This window comes from Lissotriton helveticus, chromosome 4_1, assembly GCF_964261635.1.
Source record: "Lissotriton helveticus chromosome 4_1, aLisHel1.1, whole genome shotgun sequence".
NCBI classification, from domain to species: Eukaryota; Metazoa; Chordata; class Amphibia; order Caudata; family Salamandridae; genus Lissotriton; species Lissotriton helveticus.
This window is the reverse complement of record NC_136063.1, coordinates 821,583,659-821,608,746: the sequence shown is the minus strand read 5'-3', so window position 1 is coordinate 821,608,746 and position 25,088 is coordinate 821,583,659. Positions and strand designations below refer to the sequence as shown.

The 25,088-nt window shown below is 46.6% G+C and overlaps 1 protein-coding gene across 1 annotated transcript in view; it reads right to left on the bottom strand.

The window, feature by feature from the left end:
* EMILIN2 (elastin microfibril interfacer 2) overlaps window positions 1-24,602 on the bottom strand; it is a 278,099-nt gene extending 253,497 nt beyond the window's left edge. Inside the window, exons 1-2 of the mRNA XM_078687463.1 lie at window positions 24,335-24,602; window positions 20,419-20,544 (exon numbers count right to left, since the gene is read on the bottom strand). Coding sequence (XP_078543589.1) covers window positions 20,419-20,544; window positions 24,335-24,450 — 242 coding nt within the window. The 5' untranslated portion in view covers window positions 24,451-24,602. The remainder of the gene's footprint in view (window positions 1-20,418; window positions 20,545-24,334) is intronic.
* Between the last annotated feature and the right edge of the window lie 486 nt (window positions 24,603-25,088).

Here is a 25,088-nt window from a genome sequence, read left to right as displayed (position 1 = left end):
CGGGGTTGTAGGCCTTAAGCTGTGTTTTAGCACAAGAGTGTACAATAAAGGTCTTTAAAAAAATATATATATACTTTGAAATAAAAAAAAATAAAGTGCCAATCCACTAAAATGCCCTATTTTTCCACGTGTGGGAGGGTGCCCTGGCAAAGTATTTATACAGCAAGGCTTCTGACTTCCCAGCTCCCAATCCACAAAGACTGTTTAAGATGCCCCACAGAAAGCATCACAAATACCCCACTGCACTTCCTTGCTGTACATTGAATCAGTATGAGAGCACAAATTATATTCCTTGTGATTTAGTTCTACACTGTGGCAGCAGTCAATTAACACCACAAAACACAGGCCCAGCCTTAAAGAATTTAAAAAAGGAATCTGACACTTTAGTATCATAAATTGAATTCTGGACTGGAGTGCGTAATCTTAGTCTTTCATATCCTGAAGGAGATTATAGCACAGACTTCTTGGTGCTATAAACTGAATTTTCCTGTCCACCCACTCCCCTTTTTCCCACACAGCACAGTTGAAAAAGATTACTCGTGTTAGCGCTCCCTGCCACCGCCAGCTGTGCCTTCCATCTTGTCTTGTTGCCCAGGGCACAGAGGAAGCGGCGCTGCCAGGTGGCTCTGTTCAATGGCGGCCCAAAGATGAGATCATGAGGCCGGGACATGAAAGGAAAGGACCACACTCACATAGGAAACACACACTTCACCCTTCAGCTTCAAAACCTCTCAAGAGCTTTATCAGTCAGGAAGTTTGCACAGCATGATTACAGTATGGAAAGTATCTGGGGGGGGTGTCTACGTTCAAATGTGCTACGGATACCACCACAGCTTCGCTGTACAGGATAGAATGCATGTGAGTGCGCGAATGAGTGAGTGAGTGAGTCGGTATGTAAATTAGTGATTGAATAAGTCAACCAGTCAATGAGGGAGGAAGCAAATAGGCGGATATGTCACAAGGAGCCAGGTGTACTAGGCAATTTTGCCATTGCAAACCCTGCAAATCGCAAGATTGGAGGGTCTACGCCGCCCAAATGGCATTTTGATATTTAGTAAATCCATTTTGCGATTCAATAAAGGCTTACGGTGTGGCAAAATGGTATTTGAAATGAACCCAGAATTGGAATTTGGAAGGGGCATGTTTTGGGCATCCCTACCAAACTGCATTTTGGTATCAGATGTATCAATAGTTTGCAACCGCGATTCTGGCATTAACTCATTAGCAAACGGGAAGGTGTACCATTAGAACCCCTCCCTTCTTTGTCAATTTAAAAAAAAAAAAAGTTTGTTAGTCAGTAAGCAGTGGTCCAGGGAACACTACCAATTCTCAAACAAATGTTTTTAATTAACCCCTTCACTGCTGGCAGGATTCCCCTGCTGTGCTGTGGGGAGGGGGAGCGCACAGCGCCCCGGTGCTCATGAGCCATGGTTCTCGTGTGCTCATGAAGAGCTGAGCTCGTCACGGCCACGCCCGTTTCAATAGAACGCTCAGCACAGCAGGGGAATTATCCCCGCGTGTGAGCATTCTAACGGCCGTGACGAGCTCAGCTCGTCATGAGCACACGAGAACCGTCATGAGCGTGGGAGGGGTTAAAAAAAAAGTAAACTTCTCTTTTTAAAGTCAGACTTGTTGCCCTTAATAAAACTGGGCAGCATTTTTTTAATGTTTATTATATTTAAAGGTGATCATGCGCATGGTGGTCTTCTGATCCTAGTAAAATCACCATCTCTGTAATGGCCTTGAAGTAGAGGGCCAGATGTACAAAGCATTTTACCAGTCGCACCAGTAAAATGAATTTTGCCGTGTACTAAAGGCAAAATGTGACTCAGTAACTTGTTACGAATCACATTTTGCTTTTACGATTCAGTATTAGGAAGGGGCGTGTTAAGGGCGTCCCTTACTAATACCGAATAGCACTGGTATGTATGAATGTTTTGTGACCGGAGTGCAGTCGCAAAACATTCATAATTTACCGACTCCGTAGAGGAGGCAGTAACCCATTCACAAACGGGAAGGGGTCTCCAAAGGACCCCTTTGTGAATGTAGGTGAAAACATTTTTTAAGAGCAGGCAGTGGTCCCACGTAGCACTGTCTACTCTTAAAAGAATGAAAGGAAAACTGATCATTTTTATTTTTGCAATGCAGTCTGTTTTCCTTCCAGGAAAACAGCCTGCAATACAAAAGAAATATTGCTTTATTTAAAAAGCAATCACTGACATGGTGGCCTGCTGGCCCCAGAAGGCCACCATACCTGTGATTGTAGCTATTCCCATAGGATCGCAAATTGTGACCTGCCTCATGAATATTGATGATGTAGGTCTATTTAAGACCCATTGGTAATCGCAAACAGTGTCTTATACACTGGTGTACATAGTTGTTTGCGAATTGCTAATTGCGGATCACAAACATTTGCAATTAGGAAATCGCAAAGTGACATTTCTGTACATCTGACTCAGAGTGAGTTACAATTTGCGACCTACCTCGTTAACATTCATGAGGATTGCAACCCACTACAAATGTGATTTTTGCGAACAAACCCATTAGCATATAGGTCAGTTTGCGAAATCTGAATCGATTCATAAAATATCAGGGTGAAATTTGCGACCGCCTTTTGGAATCAAATCTTAAAACATCTGGCCGATAGCCCTTCTACAGTAATGGAATAAGAGTGTAACACAAACTTCAAAACAAATGTATGAATTTTAATTTCATTGAAAAATTAATGTGATTTTTCTTAGCTCTCAGAGAGAGAGAGAGAGATTGGAAATATATGTAGATTGTCTTTTCAGATCAACAATAAGAGTCAAGTTGACTAGTGACTTCTGCCTCCTTAGAGAAAGCAAGCCCATTGACCTGGCAGCTTTATTTATCAGGTGGTCAAATTCTTTTGCTCTACTGTGAACTTTCCCAACGCTTGATAACCCGAAGCTGTGCCACACTTCATTGGTCCTTTCAAACAGAAAATACTGGTGTACATAGAAGTATAAATATTCGTATGTTTGTATTTTGATTTGTAAAGTGAACTGATACCTTGCATGTGATACACAATATTGAAAAGACTAAATAACAAACACATTGCAAAATTTCATGTTACAAAAAATTATACAAATTCCCTTAAAATAACTCCAATTTAATGAACGTTTTGGTTATGAGCCAAAAAATACAAAATGATTGCAGTTCGCCAGTTACGGTTGACAACAAATGATGTCACAGATTACATCACAACCTGCATTGGTGACACTATTTGGGAACTCACAAAACACCAGGTGCAGGGAGTGACTGTAACCCATGCACTGTCTCCTGCCTGCCCACAGCTCATGGCTGTTGGCTTTGTTTAACAGACACTGGCCACAAGCCATGTCAATTGGCGACGACATTCAGGCAATACAATTGTTGCACTCACAATCAGGACTGGCCGGAGCGGGCATCAGGCGTTTCCCAGGGAGTCTGGTAGGGTGATGGGCGGTTTTGCTGCGGTTGGGGACGGTTTTGGGTAGGTGCTGCAATGTCAGCCCCCAGTAACAAGAGCAGCAGTGCTTCACACTTGCATGCCCCCCCTACACCTGGGGGCTGATCCGACAAAATTGCCTGGGTTGTTGGGATTCCCAGTCCGCCCTGCTCACAATTCTCAGCAACCGCAGAAGAAATGCAACTTTTCAATCCCTCCCCCCTGTTAACTTCCTTCCCTCTTGACCAATCAGCATGCGTCCTTCCAACACTTAACTGGGTATATTTTGAAAAGTGTTTCAGAGATTCAGTGCCCAAGTTATATGGAGTCCAGAAATGGCTTTTCTGTGGCTGCGCCCAATACTATTATGCATCTGCAACAGTTCCTAACATGGGCAGGACCTGACCCTGTGCACAGTACACACTGTTTTCAGTGGAGAGCATTAGAGTTATAAGGTAGGGTCAAGAGTTACATTCATTCCATCTGACCATACATTTGTTTTGAAATAAAACATCTGCATTTTGCCTCCACAATTCAGTGGCTAAATATAATCTGTTTTTCTGTTGGAGACTGGTATTGTCCACTCCTCTGAGAAGTGCCCCTGGGACTTGGGGGTGTCCACCCTGCTCTCCCACCCCATAACCTAAGGAATATTTTTACAGGATGGCCTGTCTGGACTTCAAAGCTGTCTGTAAACACCATGGAACATCACATATTGGCTGATGGACCAAAATCTTCAGCTCCAAACAGCGAATCAGACTTCTCGCCCATTCATAAACATGCCCAAGTCCTCGTGCTTCAGTTGCTTTACCACTCAGGTATTTGCGTATTTTCTTTTCAAAACGACTGAAAAGGTACTGACCAGTTTAAACCAAATCTGAAAAGGCAAACAAAAGGGGCAAAATTTCATGCCAATAAAAAAAAAGTTAGGCTATTCTATCCAGCACTTTTTTTCAGCATCCCTTGCCGAAAACTCCATACGAGAATTTAAATGGAGACATTTTTATTTTGGGACTACCCGTACACGCCCATAACTGAGCCCTCTGTGAACAAAATTTTCAAGGAGGGCAGAAAAGGGAAATGCATGGTTTTTGTGACTTTTGTCTATATCTGTTTCCCTCTGGAAGCCTGGATTAAGTGTTTATGCTTCTCAAATCCCGCCTTTTTTATGTTTGTTGGAAAGGTTCACAGTAAACAATTGTTTTTCCTTGGCTTTACTCTTTCCAGGTAAACAATTGTTTTTCCTTGGCTTTACTCTTTCCAGGGTCCATGGGCTATTTCATCATGTGTTTTACTTGTTAAACTGTTAAGATTTTCAATAAGGTTGAACTTGAGAAGACAGACGCACTGATGTCACATCCTCTGCTGCTAGGCTGTTATTGGCCCGAAGAATACAGACCCCAGGTGTCAGATCACTCCAGTGGGACACCATTCAATATGACCAACAGGCATGTAGGCACGTTGAAATTGGCCTTGATTTTCAAACCAATCCCTTTCTCATTCGTCATGAAGAGGAGGGTATGGATATTTTGGAAACTTTCTGAGAGCATAAAGTGACTAGTACATGAAACGACATAGTCCGAAAGCCACAGCAGGTAACACGCGTATACAGCGGTAATCGAATGCGTCACCTACGTGACACGTGTCTGGCATGTGCTTCATTAGTGCAGCCTCATTAATTCACTAAGATGCTCGTGATGTGATTCCAAGGGACATGTGATGTACTTCACTTAGATACTAAGATCAGAAGGCTAACCACCTGGAGAGAATACATACTACACTCTCCTGAGATCCAGGATGTCCTCGTCCACATAAGATCTATCCTACGGTAGGTGACGTAGTGTGAGTAAACGCGTCCTAGGCCATCCAATGATGACCGCAAGGCAACCACAAGCACAACACTGGCTAGTATATATTGGCCCATTTACCTCCCTATCCTCTCCATCAGGAGTTTATTTTTTCTAAATTTTAGATACCCGGTGGGTTAGACGGCGAAGTGCTGAAGTAGTTGGATTATCTCAACAAGTACCAGAACTACATAAACAGAAATTATGGGCCAACTTCACAAAGCATGCTCCGTGCATTAGTCAGACCTACAATTAGGAAAAATCTGGATCTCATGGAAAAACTACCACTGCTGACTCACAAAGCTGGTTTTGCTTGTAGGGTATTATTACTAGCTCATGCGAAAATGCTGCTCAGTCTGTTCACTTTCAACATTCGCTCCAAGAAAAGAAGCAAGAGATCAAAAAGAGAAGAAGTTTTACACAAAAATCTCATTTATTTATTGGAATACTTATGGCAAGATATATCACACTGCAGTGCGGAGAGATGCAACAGGTATACAATAGACATCTTTTTGAATGCCATACATTCGTGTGTCTAAGTTCTGGTATTTAGAGAGAATGTATATTGGGAACCAGATGAGCAGTAGCAGATCACTGTAATACTTAGGCATAACCAGTGCTTAATATGAGCCAGTAGTTTCCGGTGCTTAGCACAAGCACTCATTCAACCTGGTTCCTCAGCGCCAAAGGCGGCAGCTCTGGCCATTACACCACATCTTCTCACCAATTTCATGGTCAGTTGTTAGTTTTGTTTTAGGCAGAGCTAACAGGAGAAATGGGTTGGTGCAAGCTGCCTCCTGACGAGAGCCCCAGTACTCATTTTTTACAAATTAACCACTGGGCAAACACCACCATGCACTCCGACACCTAAAATGTTTCTGCGACTGGGCCTAGAAGGTTGATAAGGTGTTGCACTAAGTGAAAACAAATTGAGTAAGGCAGTCTGAACTGTTCTGCATTTCACTGCGTGTTCCTTCACAGTATCTTCTGCGTGCTCACATAAGAATCTGTCCCAGACCCTTTCATTTGGGTAACTTAGATAAAATTAAGGTACCAGAATATCTTTGAATATCATCTGACTTAAATATTAATATTGTTTACAAAGATTTCGTCTCATTGGTGTTCATAATAGACAATATTTAAGACACGATATGTATGTCCAACGAAATTCTGACGAATGTATACACATTTCTACAAAATGATGTCACAGTTAGTAGCCCACTCGGAGAATGGAGCATTTTCTCATCAGTTCACTCAAACCATCTGTTCAATGCACCTACACTATAAATCCGGTCGTGGCGCAAGGTGCTCTCCCTTACTTCGCCTGCCCGCGTTGCTATTTATTACACGCGTCACACTGCACCAAAACACACCTGCGAAGGGAGTAACATTGTAAAATCCCCCCAGAGACACGTTTCCGTGAGCATGAGACACGTACCGGTTGCGTCCCTGGCACTACATTACAGGTGCAAAAAAAGAGGGAAAGAAAACGCTCCTTCCTACTAGCTGACACCACAACTTGCCCCTCTGGAATTAACCACGAAGTCTTTTCAATGTAAAAATGGAAACAGCCACCGTCACAATTTGCCCTATCTGAGTATAGGTGCCTGAGACAGCAGGTCAGTCCCCTCGACTTCCTTCTTCCTAGCTGTTACCTGTGGGAGCCAGTTCTAAGAACTTCGCTTCAAATATGTCCTGTGCTCGCCTACCACCCCTTTGTGCATAGCCTGCCTTGCAAATGGCTATACTTGGTTTAGTCACCTTTGGAAGAAGGGACTATGGTACAGATTTATTCAAGTTTAGGCTGGGTATTTTCATAACCCAATGTAGCCCAAAAATTTTATTTATTTTATTTATTTATTAAGTTTATATAGCGCAACAGCTACCCGTATGGGTTTCCCGGCGCTGAAAGACAAAAAAGCAGCAACATATGGTCCTAGAGAATTATTGGACAAAGAGCCAGGTCTTCACGGCTTTGCGGAAGCGAATGTGGCAGTTCTCCATCCGCACAACCAAGGGAAGAGAATTCCAAAGTTTGGGTCCCAAAGTTGCGACGGATCTGCCGTCCATTCTCGAGAGTCTGAACTTGGGGATACAGAATAAATGTTGAGAGGAGGAACGAAGAAAACGGGCAGGAATATAAGGTGTAACGAGGGACTGAAGGTAAGAAGGGGCCACTCCAATCTTGATCTTGTGCATAATGCACAATGCCTTGAATTTTACACGGCTGTCAAGATTGAGCCAGTGAAGTTCCCTCAGACGCTCGGTGATATGGTCCCGTTTACGGCAACCACAGAGAAGCCGTGCAGCAGCATTTTGGACCAATTGAAGACGGCATATGACCGCCTTGGTAGACCCCAGATAGAGCACGTTACCGTAGTCTAATCTGGAGGTCACCAAGGCCGTCATCACAGATCTCTGGGTGTCAGTAGGTAATATCCAGAAAAATTTTCTCAGCCACCGTAAGATGGTAAAACAGGTGGCTGCAACTTTGTTGGCCTGATCCTTCATAGACAAACTCTTGTCAATAATGACCCCGAGATTACGTACTCGTTCGGAAGGAGGGAGGAGTGGGCAAAGAGCCCATGGCCAACGGCCAGTGTCTCGGGCTCCAAAGATCAGGTTTATTTCCAAAGACTAGAACCTCAGTCTTTCCACTGTTCAATTTAAAAAAGTTGTACAAACATATGTTTATGCTGAAAGTTGACATGCACGACACAACAAAAGCCACTGCATTGCATAGCGCCAAGGCCCTGATCGTCTATGCAGAAGAAGCAGAACGAGGCATGAACAGCGCACAAACACTGCTAGGATGGCAGCTTGATTAAAGAATATGTTAAGGCCAGCCCTTCACATGGGTGATGTGAGCGCTGCATGGGCCCTTAGAGTCCCCGTTCATCTCAGTTCTGGCAGTCCAAATCATCAAGCATTTGCAAAGCAAACATGTCCCCCTGGGTTCCTTGAGCGTCTTCCACTGGACGTGCAGTCCACATTCAACACTGAGGGAACATCTTAGCGCCGCTTGGAAAGAGTTTCGGTGCACATATGCACCTGAGACACTTGCACATTTCTCTCAGAGAATTGCAAATATGAGCCTCCTTGCTAAAGACACATTCATGATTTGCTGGTTGTGATTCTACCCAGTGGTAAACCTCGGGCAGAAAGGTGTAACATTAAGTAACTCTTCTACTCTGGACAGCAGAAAATCAAGCAATTCGCCTATGTACTGCCTGCTGACGTCATTACCACCCGGCTGTGTCATGATAGCCTGGTGTTCCAGTGGAGCGCAGCCAGTAATCTCTCTTCTGAATGGAAGAGAGCCATCATGTGTCCCACATACTGTGGAGAGGGCTTCCGTCTCACCTCAGCACATCTGAGGGATCACTGCAGGAGCGACCTTCAAAATTTGCTCCAAATTCTGCTTGTTTATGTTTGGTAGGGTTAGCACCCCAAAGGGTGGAAAAGGTTATGTAATGTCACAAAAAGATATGCATGATGTGTTTAGAATGCTAAGAAAGATTTTCCAATGGGTTAGGGAAAAACGTAAGGTAGCACTGACAATGACCCACCCCACGAACACTGGAAAACAATTTTAGTGGACACATTAGGTGATTTAAAATTTCCCTCATACTACAACTACATTGGCAGAATGGTAACTGGAGGCTTCCCGCTCTTTTCCCCCAGAGTGATTGCTTCCACCATGGAGACAGACACCCAGGTAGAGAAACCTACAATGTAGTGGGAGCCAACCAAAATAAACTAAACTGTGGAATTTCCATCAACAGTGAGGTAAAATGTCTAGTTCCGACATTTTGGGAGATGTAAAATCCTGTGTCAAAAATTGCATGTCACCATATTAGACTCTGAGTAGACCTTTTAGAAGTATTTCCAATTAACAAAGTAAACAAAAATACAACTCAATATAAAATGTAGATCACAATCAAAGAATAAACATTTGCTCAAAAGCGTTAGTCCTGTTTGTGTCTAACACGCAGAGTTTAAAAATGGAAAAAAATAGAGAAGTGATATCAGAACTGCTGAAGACTATAGGCCAGCTTACCACTTACATATTATAGTATAAGCATGTCTAATAATAGCAAAACGGATTTCACAAGAATTTTTAAACAACAGTTTACATTTTTTTTTCACGAAAACGATATTAAAGTTTTCTACAAAAATATAATATTAGGCAATTGGTGGATGCAAAAGCTAAGAAGATTCACTTGACTTTTTCTGACTTCACGGGCTTGTTATGCGGCATGGGGCATTAATGCTGGCGAGTCCCAAAACATAGCGTAAAGGAAAGCAAGAATGCCACTTGGGTAGATTTTTCCTCCTAGCTAGTCAAAATGAACTTGAAAAGTCAGAAACTAGCAGCTAGGGACCATCCGCCCCCTCTCTCGAGTGCATGGTGGGATTTAGTGGCAATCCTCCCAACGTATTTGAAGTCCATATAATCGTCCTAAGTGCGTTGCCAGAGCTGCGGTACTCCATACCTGCCAACTCACACGGAGCCATCATGTGGTATACGACATCGGCTCCCATCATACGGTCTCCCGGTGAGAAGCCAATATCACACAGTGGCAGGAAAAACAAAATGAAAACCACTGTAAATAGTGGATTTCAACTCGTTTTTGGAAGCTTTACACTGCCAACCTTCATTAAGGGGTTTGAAAACTCCCCCAGGACATTGGCACCAGACTCAGAAAGCTTTTTTTTGTTTTTTTGGGAGGAGGAGGCTTGGGAGCGGGTGAGGTTCAAAAGTGCCTCCTAGGTACTTCTCAAACACAACAAGATGATGGGCGGAGTGCTTAAATCTTTCAACCACTCGCCCCCAGTCAAGATATCTGGATTGAATACATCGTTCTTTTGCTCACTATTCCATCCCAGTCTGGATCCAGCTATTTACAAATCAGTCTTGACCCTGGTCCTCATGGGAACAGTCCAGCCCGAGCTGTCAGGTTGGGTCCTCCCTGGACCGGAAACAAGCATCCTGGGACCGGTTCAGGGTATCACACCTCATCAGCAGGCTAGCTTGGCATGGTGAGCGAGGGAGCCACGTCTGAGCATACCCATGGCCACTTAGGGCAAACACAACAAGATGATGGACGGGGGCACGAGGCCCCGCCCCCTCCTCTCACAGTGAGATTGTTCTTCAAGTTGGCAGGTATGGTACTCTCCTGCAGAGATATTGACTGGACTCAACAGCCACCCAGCAGGTTGGGGGACAGAGGTCACTGCGTTGCGGTGTTAGCGGTGGAGGCCGATATCCTCCTCCCATCCTAGTGGCATACCCATAGACAATAGAATTCCACAAGTAGAAGGCACATGAGAAAATGAAAAGGAAATGACGTTGATATGCCCAGACTTTCACGGGCACAATGTTCCGAAATGCATCGGGTTATGTTTTGAAGTGTATTGTGAAAATTTTGATTGTATAATTTGTAATTCTGAGATAACAGTGGTCATGAACTGCTAGAAATGAAAATTGATTTTGTTTAAATGATATTGTATACTATTGATTACAATAAATAATGGAATACTTCTTGAAGTTGTTGCATGTCAGAGTCCTAGCTGCTTACAGGGGCTAGGCCACTTTCCGTCATCTTTCCTCTTAAAGAAGCAACACCCTTTATTGTGAAGTGAAATAGCTGAACTTTTATTTCTAATGCAGCATATTCTTTATTGAGCGCAAGGAGAAAGTTTCTGCACTAAAGATCTCTTCGCAATAAGTGCAGGAGGAAACACCCTTTGAAGGGTCTTATCAACGTGAATATTCCAACAGAATGTGGCAAGTTTGAAACTCTCTGGGGCCTGTGCTTAGTAATTAATTCCCAGCGCATCAATGGTTCCTAACGCCAAAGTAGAAATGTTGATACTCAAGACAAAGTTGAGGACATTAACCCATTAGTAACTGGGCAGAAGTCATTTCTCTAATGGTCGGAAGTTGCCATTAAAATCATGAACAAAATGACTGCAAAAAAATCTAAGTTTGAAAGAGTGTATCCACTTCAAGAACAGTTGATTAAGTAAAACAAGTTTCCTAGACTAGAACAGCCTGAGAAATCTTCACCTTAGATCCATTAGTTAACACTGAAAAGAGTTATTCAAACTAATAACGACTGGGGCAGAGCATAGCGAAAATGGCCGCTGGGCATAACCCATATTACTAAAAATATTGACAACTAAAAGTAACTTAAAGTAACTTAAACATTTGGGGTCTTTTGTTTGCATTCAAGGGGAAGACACATTTCGAGACTCCCTTTTAAGGTCTCGCCTACGCAGCGCGCAAGCGCTGATTAGGAGGGACCTCTTGGAATCTCTCTGTAATTCCTTGGAAACTCATGCATGTTTTGCACAGTTTCCAATGAGTACTCGTGCATGCAGAGCATTTGCCTCTGCTCCTTCCCGGCATGCGAGTTGTTATGGCGGTACTCAACAGGTAACAGCTATTGTATATCGCTGCCCCGCTGCAAGTAGCAGGGAAAAAGATGGGAACACCGGGAAGAATGTCATCACTTTTAAATAAGCTTAACTCATAGGAACCCTGATCCTTTATAGGCAGTTAAATAATAAATAATAATTACTATTTGTAAAGTGCTAACATATCACCCGCTCATGGGTTTCAAGGCGCTGGGGGCCGTTGGGGAGATTAAGTGAGCTATTGTCCAGAGTCACATGATGCTGAGCTGAGCTGCCGCTGGCGATCGAACCGTGAGCCTCGAACTCCGGAGTCAGCAGTTCTGGCTGCTGACCCACACCTCTCCCCCTCGAAGGTCGAATTAAAGCACAAACAGTCTTTTTTGTAGCAATAGAACCCCCTTTATCCAAAATTCACAACTCCTTCTGAGTCCCAAAACCTTGACGAAGTCTAAGGAAGGAAGGCCATTTACTCCATGTCATTATTGACATTGTTCCCAGTCCTGGGATTTTGCGCGACAACATAATACACTTATTGTAGTCTTGAATTGCTTCCATTATTCAATTTGACTAACATACGAGATAACAATAATTTGCTGATGACGAAAACAGGATAAAAGCAATGTCCGTGATGACACGGAGTGAGATGATCATCCCAGAAGATGGATCCAACTAGGGTGACCCCCTTCCACCAGGTCTTGCAGACACCGTTTCCAGTCTGACTTTTGTGTGCTGGTCTAATGCATGCAGGGTGCTTTCATCTTGTTTTGCTTCCATTAGACTAATTAGACAAACAAACCTAAAATCCATGATTTGTTGTTGAAAAATTCTGGGCTACAGACAGTGTCCACAATTACCTAAATTTTAACATTCCAATGATTACAAATTGGAAAGTTGCATGCTTGGAACTTCATTGAAGACAATGGCTTGGCGGTTGATTAGGAATGTCAGGTGATGGCCGCTGTCCAACTTTCTCATATTACAGTTGTGGATAGGATGGGCAGGGTGGAAGAAAGGAAGTGAAACTGTGGTCATGAACAGTTGGTAGAATTGACAGGGGAGAGTAGCAAGAGGGAAACCTTAGCTGTGGTCGAGAAAGGAGAGGGGGGGTTTGGGTGAGGCTATGTTTGACATCAGGAGACAATGCCCCACTGTAACTGTCCGCCACTTTCAGGAGGTTTCTGATGTAACAGGGGAATGTTTCATATAGGAAAAATGTACTGTCTACCAGTGGAATGTTTAAATAGCATTATATTACACTCACCATACTAAATGTATCTCATTCTATAAAAATCATTCAAGAATAGGATTGGAGCCGGGGCAATTAGTTAGGTGAGAGGGCATATAACTGCATACCCAGTGATAATTGACTAAAAAGCCATATTGATATAAGATTTTGCGGCATAAATCAAGCGGCGCTCCAGCTAGAGACAAAAGTGTTGCATTCAGCAAGTCACTGGATAGAATGTCAGCAGTACCAACTAAGGTTTTCATCTCTTCAATGTTGATTCAGTCATTTAAGCACTATTGATCTGCACTATTGATCTGCACTATTGATCTGGCCAATAACAACACCTGTTATTTAAATAATAATAATAATAATCCACATTTGTAAAGCGCACAATCACCCGTAAGGGTCTCTAGGCGCTGGGGCCCGTCGGGAAGATTAAGCGAGCTACTGCCCAGAGTCACATGGTGCTGGGCTAACCTGCCGCCGGAGCCGGGGATCGAACCCTGATCCCCAGATTCCAGCGTCAGTCGCCCTGGCCGCGGCGCCACACCTCTCCCACTAAACAGTAGGAGATCGTTTGGTTTGTGTTGAGCATTACGCTGGTTAATTAAATATATTTGTTGCCTGTGTGGGATGCTGATACAACCTTGGAACAAGCATTGGAAAAGCCAACACTTCTGGCCAGATTAAACATTAAAAAAGCCTACTAAATTGAAAAAAACCAAGATGGTTTCTATTAACATTTATGAGATAAAGAATTTGATATAAACAAAAGGGAGGACGAGAATGGACTATGTTTAAAGGGGTTCAGTGTACTTGTCCAAAGAGCAAGAAGCAAAGTTGTACACAGTTCCCCTAGGGGTAGACAGGTAATAAGGTCTCTCTCCCAGGTTGCTGAAAGCAAGCAAGGGGGTGTTATATGCTAGAAGGTCAGCAAGTTCCTTGACGGAACTAAGGAAGCCTCACACAACTGATGAGCTGGATGACATGTCTCATTCAGCCTACTTGGGATGTTGTTTAAATCATCGGCTTCCTGCTCCTGCGTCAGGCCGGCGCTGCAATGCCTGACGAGTAACAACAGGTGTCACTCTTTTACGGAGATCTTTTGTTCCTTGCCGTGATATGAAGAAATGTGTGAGGCTAGAAAAAGTGAGGTAGTGAGCAAAAAGTGAGTTATTTTTAAAAAAGTTGGATAGTCCACGAGGTAATCTTTATTCATGTGGCTAACCACTTTGTTAAAAAGTGCAGAGAGGGGTATTGAGGACCAAAGTAACCATTAGTGTGGCCTCATTTCAACCCTCCAACTTGGTCAACATGTTTCATGCCCAAAGGGGCAATTCTTCAGGACCGGAAAGTGCTCATATACTCGTTGGGTGCCCAAAAAAAAATGAGCTACAGGATGTTAGTAATACAACCTGATAGGTCTAGGTCTATAGCGGGCGAGGAGTCCTGCATCACCGTCAGACCAAGGCGAGCCCACTGGCAGTCTGCGCGGCTAGTTCCTGTGGGGACTGCGCTAAGGACCTAACCCTTAGCGGCGAGGAGACTGCGCCGGTACAACCTACCCCCACACAAACGGCGTGTCAATGCAATACATTATGATTTAGTGTACTTTTGAGATGTAATATACTCCCTTATACGTTAATATGTTAAAATGTAAGCACTCCATAGGAGGCAGAATGATACCTGAAACAGCCAATAGCATGAGGAGAAAGAGGAATATTCCTCTAGGCGGAGCCAAAGCCCACTATACATATATTTTAAAGCATTTTTTACAATAGATGTGACAGACATTTATGCTTTCAAGCCAGGCCTACAAATAAAAGGGGTGATGCGCTTGCAACAGCAGGTAAAGTTCGCGCCACCTTATGATACTGCTGGACCTCTCTGCAGCCTTTATCAGTCATGACCATAGCACTCCGTTCAAACAACGTCAGCCTTGGGGTAGGTGGTTCAATTCCACTCTGAAGTAGACTGCATGGTGAGCGAAGTTGCAGTGCTTAATTTGTAAAAAAAAATAAGTGCCAGGGCTCTCGTCAGGAGGCCACTGTAGCTTGCACCACACATTGCCCCTACCATGCTGCCAATGATAGCAAAAACACAACTATTAACCATCACACAGCTACAAATGTGACGATTCTAACTATTTCAGGCTCCCAAGCTATAAGAATGGCTTGGGGGGCAGGTAATAGTCATGTTTAATGTATATTGAATTAACAATTAACTGTTGTTGTGGTCATCTCTAAATTAGCCAGACAGCGCCACCTTGTGACAGACTGTCACAAGCGCCGGTGTTGACAATTAAGTGCCTGTGCCGAGCACCGGAACCCACCTGCTCAAATTAAGCACTGTGAAGTTGGAATCTTTCTTCAGATCAGCCTCAGCCCCTCCATGTGGAGTCAGACCCTCAGAGCTCACTCCTCTCTTCCTCTAATAATGCGTCCACCCTAACCTCGATTTCAATTCACCACCGGGCCTACGCCTGGTGAATACCCCAAGAACAGGAAAATGGGCAAATCACTGAGTCCCAGCGGCTGTTTGGAAAAAGTACAACTGCGAATTACTCACAGTTCCAATTTCTGTGGGCTGCAAACTAACTTCCTAATTCGGTTCACTACATACCTCCTACAATAATTCACATACTCCAGCCAACTTTTGGCAGAAGTTTATTTTATCGGATAGTGCTAGGAACTTGGGGGTTATCTTTGATTCCACTTATCCCTCAAAAGCGGGGAACATCCTTTTCAACGCAACTTTTACAACGAAGTACCTTTACGACGCAACCATTACAACGCAACTTTTACAACGACTTGCGCTGGGGGGCGCTCTAGGATAAGGAATAGTTTCCAACACCTTCCCTACTATCCACGGGGACTGGAGTTGGAATAGTAAATGAAACTATTCACTATCCAGCGCCCCCCCAACGCAAGTCGTTGTAAAAGTTGCGTTGTAAAACTTGTGTCGTAAAGGCATGCGTTGTAATAGCATGCGTTGTAACGTCATACATCCCTCAAAAGCCCCTATAGCTTTACCTATACCTGAAAGTGACACGCCACATTCTCCGTCCGGATTCCTACAGGTGGTTAATGCCCGAGTGGATTCCAGGTATTCATTGGTCCTCGGGCCACTGCAGGATAAGCTGATGAACTGGACTGGAAGATGTGAAGAAAGCAGCCAGCCTAATCACTGGAAAAAGGCTTCTGAATGGCTTTCCTGTAATTAGGAGTGCTTGTGCCAACTCGTGTGAAGGAAGGGAGCCATGTTGAGTATAGATGCATGTATGGACCTTAGACCCAGTGAAGGCCTTACCTGGATGTATGTGGCTATTATGGCAATCACACATTTCGACCTTTAAAGCACCAAAGACATCCTAAACTTCTGCACACTCATAAAAACTGCCCTGTTTTAACATGTTATCCTTATTCTTTTAATGTATGTTCTTCTGTCCGCCTGTGCTAGCGCTTAGAAGAGATTTGGTGAGCAAAGTGTGCTATACCATTCTGCCCTGCTACTGGTGAGCCCTAAAGATGAATTAACCATTTATATTACAGTTGTATGGCTTTACAATGTCACTTCAAGGAGGTGAGACCTTGGTAGAGCCATTGTCTTGCATCGGGTAATTATTAATTTACAACTTTCCATACACCCACCGTATACAATTCAAAGCAAATAGCACACTCAGTTAACAAAGTCAAGCACATTGTTGCACAAGAGCCAATAATATGGTAGCTATCACATATTGTGGCAAAACAGCCCTCAAATGGATGAATTGTCTTTTCGCATAAAATGGGCTACCCTGCATCAAAGAACACAGCCATTCACTCATTTTGTTCCAGCTGCCTTTTGAGAGGAGTTTGACCGTGGCCAGCTTCATGGCCATGCACAGCTGGGTGTCACGTGACTGCCTCTACATGGCACTAGTAGGTCTTAGCTGCCTTCACTTTAGTGCACGAAGTACAGAACAAGAGACTTTAACTATATCTCAGAGCCTGTAAATCAGGCGCTACGGTGTGCTGGTAAGATAACTGAGAGGGTTGGGCGCCTGCAGCAAAGATCTGCGTAGGCTCCAGGTTGGAGGGCCGAGTTGGCGTTTCAGCCTTGCAAGGTTGATCAAGTGAACACCATCCAGCAGGTTTATAGCAGTCCCTGATGTTTAAGGACCAAGAAAGTTCAATCTGTGGTGCGCGCTTTGCAAATTGTCAATATTGTTGGCCATATTGTAGTCAGACATATATGCGGCTGGTGTGCAACGGTGCGAGTTGTGCAAAACCAAACCAACATATTTGCAAACATTCAGAAGTACTTACTGAGCGCCGTTATACAGCCCGCGTCAGTCAGTAACTCTGATCGTGGTTCCATGAGACTTGTATCTGATTTATGTGGAGAGAGGAACGAGTGTTGCCACATCTTGCAACCACCGCATCCTGTTTCCTGGCCTGCTAGTGCTCGAGTTACACTTCCCTCGTCAAGGTGGGCGTGGAAGAGGCAGCCTTTTAAAGATGGGTGATAGGCACACATGTGGCATGAAGACTAGGACTGGGAGGGGGGGAGGCAGCGCATGTTGTGCTTGCATCATTTCTTGGCAGAGTAAAGAAGGAAGGCGAGGGGCACCCCCAGCTTTTCGTAACTAAGGCCCCTGCAGCCCCCGCAGTGCGGGGGGGGGGGGGGCCTGAGCCCCAAAGGGCTCCTGAGTGAGTCGGGGGGGGGTGTACTTTGCGGGGAGGGGGCTCTCAAGTTCCGTTACGCCACTGGCTTTCGCGGTAGAGACTGTCCCTCTACGTTTTGCTAACTGCTGAGTTCTTGAAAATACGTGGAGACTTCAGCGCTTAATTTGTAAACAAACACACAAATAAATAGATGAAACCAGCCAGCACTGAGGAATACCGGAGCTGCCAAACGTCAAGGCTGCTTAGTTTCCTTCCGCCTGATGCCTCTTTCTTCTACCACCACGCTTCACTTCCTGTGTATTTATCTCCCCCTTGCAGGTTCTTTTTCGTGAGTCTTCTCCCTGGTTTCCTACCTTGCTCTTCCGTTTCTGCCTCTCACTTTCGCTCTAGGTCAAAGTGCTTTGAAAAACAAATCTTGGTTTCCAAACGTGTGCGCCGGTGCCCGCCAGCTGAAACCACCGGCACAAATTAAGCACTGCTGAAACTACATATATTTGTATGTATTCTAGAAGTGACTATCGATCTTTAGTTTGGAGAGAAGAAGACTGTACTGCGAGCGTTTTTTCAGACTCTTAATTGCATAGTGGCACGCAATTGAATAAAATAAGATAATAGCCTTGACTATGGGAATGGCCTGTACGTGGGCATACCTGCCTACGAATCCCGCCGTTTACAGGCCATTCAAAACCAAGCTGCTCGCCTTATCCTTGCTCTTCCTAAATCTTCTCATATCACCCCGGCTCTCAAGTCCCTTCATTGGCTTCCTGTCCGTTTTAGATCTTTCTTCAAATTGGCCTGTTTAGCTTTTCGGGCTCACTCCCGCTCTGCTCCCCCGTTCATCACTTCTCTCGTTTCCTCTCATGCCCCTAGTCGCACTCTTCGTTCCTCCTCTCTCTCTTTTCTTCATATCCCTCGATTCCGTAAATCCAGAACGGGGGCACCCGGTTTTCAGTCCTCGCCCCCCAGTTCTGGAACAGTCTTCCTCTCTCCATCCGTTCCATCCCCATCTACACCCATTTCCGCAAAGCCCTCAAAACTTTCCTTTTCTCCCAGGCATTCCCTTCCTAGTCTCCCTGGGTCTCCTCTGTTTGAGTTCTGATCAGGTCCTCAGCGCCAGGAAGCCGCTTGGTCGCAGTGCGCTCTATTAAATATTTTATTCATTCATTCATTCATTGAATAAAATAAGATAATAGCACATAAAATAAGTACGTATTAGGGGTCTATTCCCCAGACCTAAACCTAAAAAAGTAAGAAATTGTTTATAGACCTGGTCCTAGTTTTGGCTTGAAGGAGGATAGCTCTGGGATGGAAGTCCTCTACTGGTCCGAGTACAGTGCACTGGAAAAAGGATGTCACAGCCCGGGCCAGAACGGAAGAACCAGCACTGATGGAAGAGGATAACAAGGGACTGCGACGCCGCCCCATAACGGAGCTGCGGTCCGAAGTAGTGCGAGAATGTAATGTAATGTGTATACTTGTAAAGTGCACTGTTGCCAGTCGGTGTCCTGACGCTGTATACCGCTGGGGAACCCGTCCTGGCTTTCCCTGTGGGATGGTCCCTGCTGGGAATCCCCAAGGTGGAGCCAGGCATCCCCGGCGTTGATGGGGCCGTTGTGGAGATTAGGCAAACTAATGCCCAGAGTTGCCGAGTGGGACCCCTGGTTAGAGTAGGCACCGAGGCGAGAATTATCGAGTCCGCTGACCCTGGTCCACGACCCTGCAGCGTCGGGAATCGAACCCTGGTCCCGGGCCGACTTCTGCTTCCGGGTCTGCCCCCTCTAACCAGTGAGCCACACCACTCCAGAATGGGAAGCAAAAGACGTAACTGAAGATAGTGACTCCCCTGCGACCCCTTAACCTCCCTCCCTGCCATAAACAAGCTCGACCCAGAGTAGGGTCCAGTGCGCAGACTATAGTAGCTACACTGAGGGCCTCCAGCTCGCCTCCAACGAGTGGAACAAGCAATTCCGCGTGCTCGTGGAGATTTTCTTTACCACTTCGTGGAGCTTTGCGGAGCGCGGCTACGCAGATTCTGCCCATAACACTGCTACATTTAGAGAGTGTACAGCCTGCCTGCCACCAAGACTACATGCCAGAAACACATAACCTGCTCTTACCACTAGACGCTCATATTGTTAATAGGTTCGATAAAGTAAATGTCTTATTTATATAATCAGTTATTGCATTAAAACATGAAGTTGATGCTGGATATGACATGACACCCGCCCCAGCAAAAAAGAGATGCCGAACACTGATCCTTCGTGAGACACTGCATTGCATGAAGAACAAATGCCTTACTATGTTACGAATTTTGCTTCACTGTAATACTATGTTCTGACATGCTTTGAATGTCCAAATGCTGAAATGTTCGAAAAATCGACAGACAATATATGACTATGTATCGTACTCACTAGGTGAAAATGAATAAAGATATTAGTAACTCTGCTCTATATAAGATGATATAATATGTTACCTTCCTTCCCCTGCCCTTTTTCCTTCCCTCTCTACTACTCTTCTTTTCTCCTTTTATTGATTATATATTTTTTTGCAATATAATGCCCTATTATGTTTTCATTACCAATTTGTATTTATCAATTGTTAAGGTTTCATTGACCAGGCTATCCTTTTTTGTATTGTCTATTTCTGTCATTTATTCTAAAAACGTTTAATAAAATTATTCTGAACATAAAAAAAATGAATAAAGAGGTTTAAAATAAAAAGTACGTTTTCGAAAAAGGTGTGAAGTTGTCTGCAGTGTTTAGGAACACTTTCCTGTCACGTGACTGTGGCTCGTGCACTTACCTCTGGACCATGGGGCAGGAAGGCGAGTCGCCCCAGGCACACCTGTACTCCGCCTCGAAATAGCTCTCCGTCCCCGACGTCACCACGCAGCTCACGTTCCTGTTCACGATATGGGCGCACCAATTCCTAAGCGCAACAAAAGAAGGACAGAGGGAACAGCACGTCAGTGCCAACCAACAATGGAGTTCATACCTGCCCCCTGGGGCATGGCAATTAGCAGCCTTCAGGGGGCAGGAGCTGACACGTTTTAATCCCAGAAGGGAACAAGGGCTCAGAAGCTTTGATGCTGCCATTTTAAGCAAAGAGAGGGGGAAAGGATTGTTTGTGGGTCAAGAGATTGTAGGAAAAGAACATGTGGTTTAATGCAAATGGCATGTGTTCAAAAACATTCGATTCCGGCTAATGGCTTGAAAAGCTTGAGGAGAGAGTGAGGTGGTGGGCTATTGTATGTAAAAACCCCAGGTGAAGGTATTTGCTGATCAACGGACAGGGGGCAGTCTGATCTGGGGGAGGGGCTAATTTACATTTGTCATTCTATGGCCCTGCGTTCCCTTTGTGATCCATCAGGAGGGGGTCTGCCCTCCTTACGAGGGATGAATACCCACTCACAGGCAGCCACCCCATACTCCTGGACAAGCCCGTCCCCTCTTCTAAAGTGTCTTCTCCTGCACTGGCCGATAATGTTTACATTTTCTTAATACCGCTGTTCGTAAAGTAAAAAAAAATTCACGCCGAAAATTACCCAATTTCCAGCGGTTCCATCTGCAAAGTCTATCCCAATCCGTGCCATCAAATTAGACATTGTGCATAATAAATCAGTGGCTTCGATACAGCCTGGAAACAAACTTTCTCTGCCGGACAGACTTGACTACTTTGTGTATGTGCGTGTTATCTTTGCAACAATTGCCTGACTTCGCATGCCAATAACGTGTATTGCAAGGACTTCCGCCCAAGACATCAGCCCGCAGCTGCCCAGAGGCATGAGGCTGCCTAAAGACGCCAGGTGGCCCCCTACGGCGGGGGCGGGTACTCCTCCCCCTTCAAACTGTGCTAAAAGTGCGGGCCGTGCCGTGGTGGACGTCGTGTGTGAAGGAGGACTGCCTGTAAATCAGTTCTCTTCCATTCTCGCCCTCGGCACGCGCAGGAGTATGGCTGGAGAGGCGCAGGAGTATGGCTGGAGAGGCGCGGAGGTATGGCTGGAGAGGCGCAGGGGTATGGCTGGAGAGGCGCGGAGGTATGGCTGGAGAGGCGCGGGGGTATGGCTGGAGAGGCGCGGGGTATGGCTGGAGAGGCGCAGGGGTATGGCTGGAGAGGCGCGGGGTATGGCTGGAGAGGCGCGGGGGTATGGCTGGAGAGGCGCGGGGGTATGGCTGGAGAGGCGCGGGGGCATGGCTGGAGAGGCACGGGGGTATGCCTGGAGAGGCGCGGGGGTATGGCTGGAGAGGCGCAGGAGTATGGCTGGAGAGGCGCAGGAGTATGGCTGGAGAGGCGCAGGGGTATGGCTGGAGAGGCGCAGGAGTGTGGCTGGAGAGGCGCGGGGGTATGGCTGGAGAGGCGCAGGAATATGGCTGGAGAGGCTCAGGGGTATGGCTGGAGAGGCGCAGGAGTGTGGCTGGAGAGGCGCGGGGGTATGGCTGGAGAGGCGCAGGAGTATGGCTGGAGAGGCGCAGGAGTACGTCTGGAGAGGCGCGGCCGCGCGGGAGTATGGCTGGAGAGGTGCAGGAGTATGGCTGGAGAGGTGCAGGAGTATGGCTGGAGAGGCGCGGGAGTATGGCTGGAGAGGCGCGGGGGTATGGCTGGAGAAGCGCAGGAGTATGGCTGGAGAGACGCAGGAGTATGGCTGGAGAGGCGCGGCCGCGCGGGAGTATGGCTGGAGAGGTGCAGGAGTATGGCTGGAGAGGCGCGGAGGTATGGCTGGAGAGGTGCAGGAGTATGGCTGGAGAGGCGCGGAGGTATGGCTGGAGAGGCGCAGGAGTATGGCTGGAGAGGCGCAGGAGTATGGCTGGAGAGGCGCAGGAGTATGGCTGGAGAGGCGCAGGGGTATGGCTGGAGAGGCGCAGGAGTGTGGCTGGAGAGGCGCGGGGGTATGGCTGGAGAGGCGCAGGAGTATGGCTGGAGAGGCTCAGGGGTATGGCTGGAGAGGCGCAGGAGTGTGGCTGGAGAGGCGCGGGGGTATGGCTGGAGAGGCGCAGGAGTATGGCTGGAGAGGCGCAGGAGTACGGCTGGAGAGGCGCGGCCGCGCGGGAGTATGGCTGGAGAGGTGCAGGAGTATGGCTGGAGAGGTGCAGGAGTATGGCTGGAGAGGCACGGGAGTATGGCTGGAGAGGCGCGGGAGTATGGCTGGAGAGGCGCAGGAGTATGGCTGGAGAGACGCAGGAGTATGGCTGGAGAGGCGTGGCCGCGCGGGAGTATGGCTGGAGAGGTGCAGGAGTATGGCTGGAGAGGCGCGGAGGTATGGCTGGAGAGGTGCAGGAGTATGGCTGGAGAGGCGCGGAGGTATGGCTGGAGAGGCGCAGGAGTATGGCTGGAGAGGCGCAGGAGTATGGCTGGAGAGGCGCGGAGGTATGGCTGGAGAGGCGCAGGAGTATGGCTGGAGAGGCGCAGGAGTATGGCTGGAGAGGAGCGGGAGTATGGCTGGAGAGGCGCAGGAGTATGGCTGGAGAGGCGCGGGGTATGGCTGGAGAGGCGCAGGGGTATGGCTGGAGAGGCGCAGGAGTATGGCTGGAGAGGCGCAGGAGTATGGCTGGAGAGGCGCAGGGGTATGGCTGGAGAGGCGCAGGAGTATGGCTGGAGAGGCGCAGGAGAACGCTTCTTACGTTCTAGCAACCAGGGTTTACTGGAAACTCCCACTATAAAAAAAGTCAGACAAGCTGGATGCGCCTTATCATTCATAGGTCCGACCATGTGGAACAAACTTCCGTCCAACCTAAGACACAACACCAACCATTTGTGCTTTAGGAAAGCCTTAAAAACACATTTGTTTCAGGAAGCATAACCCACCCTGTGGTACTCCACAGAGGCAACGCATCCCTGTACTTACGCGAGCAAAGCGCGGAGATACCCCATGGGTCGATTCTGGCGCGATACAAGCAATTAAATAAATAAATATGGCTGGAGAGGCGCAGGGGTATGGCTGGAGAGGCGCAGGAGTATGGCTAGAGAGGCACTGGACTTCATTCAGTCAGTTGTGTACAAATGTGACTTCCCCCAATGCCCCTGGTTGCGACGGCAGCGCGTTGAGTACGGCAGTTCTAATGTGTCTTTTTAATTTGCCCTGTCAAAAATTGTATTTTATTTCCCCAAAGCATGTACATAAAAAGTTAAGTCATACCCCGACATTCATTGCTTCACCCGTAGAACGTGCATATGTCCCTTTAAAACTGCACCTTATTTATCCTCGTTTCTACACACACTTACTTTTTTTCAGTTTTATTGTAGCGCGAACTCGACCCTCCCAGGGATTGGAGCGCTTTCCATGGGCACCAGTTACATTACACCAGCTCTCGTGCACACAGATATCCTCCCCCAGGTGTGCTGCATTTTATTTTATTTTATTTAATTTAATGCGATTTTATATAGGGCGAACATTACCCGAAGGTGTCAGAGCGCTTTACAAAAGAACCAGTTGCGATACATAAGGATTTAGGATTACATGAGTTACATAAGAGATACAAACAGAAAAAAATGCAAATGTACAAGTTGTAAAGTCACACAAGGAAGAGATACAAACACTTGTGATGAGATTGGCCCCTTTCACCCTAAGGCTTCAGTGCCACGGCCCCTGCTGATAGATAACAGTATTCATTGGAACTCCCTGCTCAGTGTGACTTGCCCCATCAGTCTTACAAGTGCCTGTCGCCCCTGCTACAAGTAAAGCATGACTCGAGGTCCGACCTCCCTGGCCGCGGGCACTTACTTGCTCTTGTTGCCCGGCCGCTGGTACCGCAGGTGCGGGGTGGCCTCGCAGAGCAGCAGCAGGAATCCTCCGAGCAGGAGCAGCGGGGAGAGCGCCCTCTGCCGCCAGAGAGCCATGCTGCAGCGGGTGCGAGGCGCTGTCCTGGGCCGAGGAGAGACGGGGAGCTCACCGGTGGGATGGGGTGCAGCACCGCGGGGAGGCTCAGCTCGGTGCTCTCACCCACCCTCGGCCTCTCAGACGCGGACTCCGGAGGGAGCGAGGGGAGGATGCTCGACGGAGGGGAGGCTGCGGCCGAAAAAGAACAGCCTGTCCAAGCAGCCGGACTACACACTGCCTCTCCTCCTCACGGTCCCTCCTCTTGGCTCTGCCCCCCTCTGGTTGTACCACCCTCTGTGCCTCGGAGGTCCCTCGACCGTGACACTATCACCCCTCCACAGGAGCATTAATTCCCAGTTGCATGACGGAGCAACTTCTGGAAGTTTCTGTTATTTTAATTTTTTTTGCAACATTTCTCTTGCTTTTCCCCCCTTTCATTTTTTTTTAGCTTAACCCAGGAGGCGTGCAAACGCGCCTCCAGAAAACTCCTGGAAGCACAAACGACGTATTCGGGGGGTCGTAAAAAAAGCGCGCCGAGGTATGGTTGTGATTTCCAGGCTGGTCTCCGGAGTAGTGCACGTTTCAGGATTTATGGCTTCTGAGGGGGTCTCTGGTGGGGAAAGGATGATTAGCAGCGTGGCATGCTGATTGGATTGAT